This window comes from Brassica napus, chromosome C7, assembly GCF_020379485.1.
Source record: "Brassica napus cultivar Da-Ae chromosome C7, Da-Ae, whole genome shotgun sequence".
Taxonomy (NCBI): domain Eukaryota; kingdom Viridiplantae; phylum Streptophyta; class Magnoliopsida; order Brassicales; family Brassicaceae; genus Brassica; species Brassica napus.
In genome coordinates, this window is record NC_063450.1 from 11,005,037 (window position 1) to 11,009,522 (window position 4,486).

The 4,486-nt window shown below is 42.8% G+C and overlaps 1 protein-coding gene across 2 annotated transcripts; it reads right to left on the reverse strand.

Moving 5' to 3' along the window:
* Positions 1-834: 834 nt before the first annotated feature.
* LOC106409769 (triacylglycerol lipase 1) lies at positions 835-3,464 on the reverse strand. 2 transcript variants are annotated; one of them, XM_013850360.3, is made up of 10 exons: positions 3,262-3,464; positions 2,892-3,184; positions 2,700-2,810; positions 2,481-2,621; positions 2,278-2,388; positions 2,050-2,193; positions 1,920-1,960; positions 1,763-1,839; positions 1,471-1,566; positions 835-1,352 (listed from the first exon to the last, which is right to left on the reverse strand). In XM_013850360.3, exons 2-10 carry the CDS (start codon positions 3,033-3,035, stop codon positions 1,030-1,032), a joined length of 1,188 nt encoding a protein of 395 aa, XP_013705814.2. In that variant the 5' UTR covers positions 3,036-3,184; positions 3,262-3,464; the 3' UTR covers positions 835-1,029. The 2 variants fall into 2 exon arrangements, with proteins under 2 accessions (XP_013705814.2, XP_013705879.2); XM_013850425.3 differs by lacking the exon at positions 1,920-1,960 and having other exon boundaries at positions 1,763-1,859.
* Positions 3,465-4,486: the final 1,022 nt, after the last annotated feature.

Genomic DNA, 4,486 nt, shown 5'->3' on the forward strand with positions numbered 1-4,486 from the left:
TGGTTTTGCTGATGTAGGTTATCTCTCTGATCCACATTATGCTAGATCTCAGACTGGTTATGTTTTTACACACGGTGGGACAGCTATATCCTGGCGGTCCATGAAGCAGACCATGGCAGCCACATCCTCTAACCACGCAGAAATATTAGCCATGCATGAAGCCAGCCGTGAGAGTGTATGGATGAGATCCATGACACAACATATTTGTACCACTTGTGGTACGATCAAAGGAAAGGATCCACCGACCATCCTATACGAGGATAACACAGCATGCATCGCACAGCTTAAGGATGAATACATTAAAGGAGATAGGACGAAACATATTCTTCCTAAGTTCTTCTTTACACACGAGCTTCAGAAGGCAGGAGAGGTCCAAGTATTGCAAGTCCGTTCGAGTGAGAATTCAGCCGACCTCTTCACCAAGTCACTACCAACCTCAACGTTCAAGAAGCTCATATGGAAGATAGGCATGCGTCGACTAAAGGATCTTCGGTGATGCATTCAACAGGGGGAGTTCATGTGTTGTACTCTTTTTCCTGTCTTGTTTTCCCTTTTACCACATTGGGTTTTGGGTTTGTCAAGAAAAGTTTTAATGAGGCAACATCCAAAGCATGAATGAACTTTGACCGGATGTGTCGATCATGGGGGAGTGTTATAAACCATTTAGTGATCGACCCATTTATCAGCCCGTGTAGCAAGACGGACCAAACCCATCCGCAGGATCATACTGGCGCCTATCTACTCTTGTGTTTATCTTACGTATTGCTAGTCATTATCTAGTTAAGGATAAGTACGATCTCATGTCGATCCAGTACTTAGACCGTCATTACCATATGTATATAAAGACCAGTTGGTCGACCTAATAATACACACAAATTCTCCTCTTCATTCACAACAGAACTTGATTTAAAAAAAAAAATATCAAACCCCGCGCCAAACGCGGGCTTCTCCTAGTATATATATACACACACGTTATCAAGTAGGAGACAGATAGCAGATGTCATGTGCCCAGCCTTGCAGTTAGTAGTTTTACCAAATACTGGACTTTTTCCTCGCCCTGAAGAATTGAATCATGTGCTTATACACATCTTCTTTCGCACTTGTGCTAAGCACAAAATCAATGTGACCATAATTCTCAAGATATAGCAACTCTGGTCTCGAAGGTAGCTCGGCGAGAGTACGTTCCACATCCGTCACGTCTGCTAAAAGATCACTTCCACCGTACCCCATCCACATTGGTAATGATGCCGGAATGAGGCCAAGTTCGAATTCCGGAGGTTTTGATGTCCCATAAGTCAATATGTTTTTTAGAAAGCCGTAATCATATTGTGCAAAGCTCCCCTTCCGAATCACTTGAATGCATTAGAATCAAAACCAAAAGGGAGTGTCAAGCGTGGATAAGTAAAAGCCAAGGCCATTGAATACAAACTATGGAAAATGACTCAAGAATCAAATGAGTAGAGATCTTACTTTGGAAAAGATGCCGCAAGTTCTTCACAGATGATGGGTGAGGCTCGTAATCTAGATAGTATTCTATCCTCGAGGCATTGAAACAACAATTCTCCCCTGCCATTCGTTGACATCAGTTCAAAACAAAAAAAAAATACAAAAGGCGCATGAACACATACAAATTATCACAGGACATTATCAAACACTTTCCACTATTTTACATTTTTCCTAGTAATTATCTGTTCTTTTCCTCTAACAAACATAGTTATGGAACGAATATTTAAAAAGAGATTACAGGAAGAGAATGGAAAACCTGTTATGGATGAGAGGAAATCAGTGCAATCCATATGCCCTTCGCATAACGAGTCAACAAGTTTAACTAAAGTCTCACTGAGATCACAGAATACAAGCTACAAAATGTGTTAGTAAAGAAAAGTCACACAAAAGCTAGATGAGACACAAGTCACAACCTTCGAAAGTTTATTTGATGCAGGCCAAGAGCAACGACCATCTGGAAAGAGAACCGACAAATGTTTTTTTTTTTGAAAGGTTTTTTAGTTTCTGGAATCGGTTTCTATGATATTCAAGAGCCAAGAATACCTGATCGAGATGCATAAAAACCATTCTTTCTACAAGTGGAGCTGTGACATGATCCAAATACGATATTGGACAAAGCAACGCAGCTGCTTCAACCATTTCCGCAACACGTGGCTGAGTAAGAGCAGCAAAAGACATGATAGTCCCCTGTCGAAAGAAACTGAAAAAGTTTAGTTTACTAATCCGCAAGAGGGGACCTGACCCCTTATTCAGTTCAAGAAGAACAATGACCTGAGAATGTCCAACAAGGAAGATTTTGGAGTTTGCAAGTGAATACATATACTGAACCATTTCTGCCAAGTCATACATAGCCAAATCTTGCCAACTCCAATCCCAAAATTCCTGTATATAGAAAAAGTATGACATCACATTCAAATACTAATAGGCAGGCATACAAATAGAGAGGAGCAAATAAACATCATATCTTGACATACCTTGTCAGTTTCAGAGAAAGTTACATGCCCGTAACTATAGCGCGTACCACGAACGTTTCCTACCCAAACATCGAACCCATGATCTGCAAGAATGAAGCCTAATGACTCTTTAGGGGAATCCAAGAACCACACGTCTCCAGCCTGCCACAAAAAGACAAGACATTTAAGCAGTTTTGTCCTTCATTTAAGTTGAATTTGCGACCAAGCAAGCAACGATACCATAAATAGACCGTGCTGAAGCAGAACAGGTGGACCATACTGAAGTGTTAGATTCTGAGCAGGAGAAGCCACGCGTTGAAGAGCTAGTATGTACCCATCTTTCGTTTGAATCTAAAAACAAGAATATGAGAGATGTGAATGGTACAATCCAAACAGGAATCTTGATTTGAGACTAGAAAGCGATGAGATTACAGTGTGTTCGGTGCAGGAGTAACCGGCCGGATGAATGAGGTCAGTGCAGAGAGAGTTGACCGGAGATCCAAGGAGGATATGAGATTGTGTCACGGCGGAAGAAATCGTAACAGCGGTCAACACGGCGACAAGTAACCACTTCATCGTCGCCGGAGACGACGGGCTGTTCTTATCCTAAAACGTAAGATTACAACCTTACCCTCTTCGTTTATAAATGAGACGTTCGTTTCTGTTTGGTTCAACGACTGTGAATCTTATCTTCACTTCGCTTGGATTTAATAATTTTAGCTTAACTGACAATGACAAGAAAATATTATTTTATAGTATTGTTAAACCTAGCCGCTCTCGAAGACGAAAATGGCGATCTCACCTTCCGGATCGTTTTGACGCGGATCCTGTACTCGGTGGGCTCTGCATCAGCGCAGGGGAGACTACCCTACACTCCTTGTGCTCGACGCGTTTCTCTTTGCTCCAGGAAAGTCCCTCCGTCGCCGTATCTCCCAATCATCGTGTGATTGATGGATTGATTCTTGTTGGAGACTCCTCTAGGTTGAAGTTTTCTTTGAAGCTTTGATCTCCATCTAATCACCACGCTCATTGACGTGGGGATTACCAGATCTCTCAAGCGCGTCCTGAACTCATCACTACGATCACCTACGATCATCTACGATCACCATTGTCTCTTTGAAGCGTCCCTGATCTCCATTATCTCAGATCACCTACGATCACCACGCTCCTAAACTCATCACTACGCTCGCTTGTGCTCAGAACACTCCAGTTATCCACGTCGTAACATGGATCTCTTTAGACCGGCGATCTGATCTCCATATCTTTGTATGGGGTCATTTCACAGGCTGCGCTCCAGTCACATGGCGGATATCAAGGGTAAGGGCATCCTTTATGAGGATGATGATGCGCCGATCATACTCATGGATCAGGATGACACGTTAATCGTCAATGAGTTTAGCTTATCACTTATTGGAAAGATTCTCAACCCTAAAAAACAAAATATCGAGAAGCTCCTCATCAACTTCTCTTCGGAAGAGGCCTCAGCTCTGTTCTTCGACAGGGCCCTTTTCACTTTAACTTATGCATGTTTGTGTTGGTGAGGTGGGAACCCATCGTTCACGATGATTATCCTTGGATCATCCCTTTCAAGGTTCGAGTGATTGGTCTTCCTTTGCATATGTGGACGAATAAAAATCTCAGAAACAATGGGGCAAGACTAGGCAATGTTCATGTTGAAACTTTGGACGTAGCCGAGGGCCGTATGCTCATTGACGTGGATTCTCGTCGACCTCTTAAATTCTCACGGAAAGTGGAATCGAAGGATGGGGATGAGGTTACCATAGAGATAAAGTACGAGATGCTTTTTAAACACTGCTCTACGTGTGGCATGCTTACGCATGAGAAGGATCATTGTCCTTCTGTCTCGGACATGCGGTCTCGACTTCAACCGCATACAGAGCGTCCTGGTATCTTTACGAGGATGCAACTACCACAAGAACAGGCACAGCGCTACACCTCCACAATGAACATCGTGCAAGTGATCTCTCCCGCTACGGGCCACACATGGAAACATCTACTAGAAACTT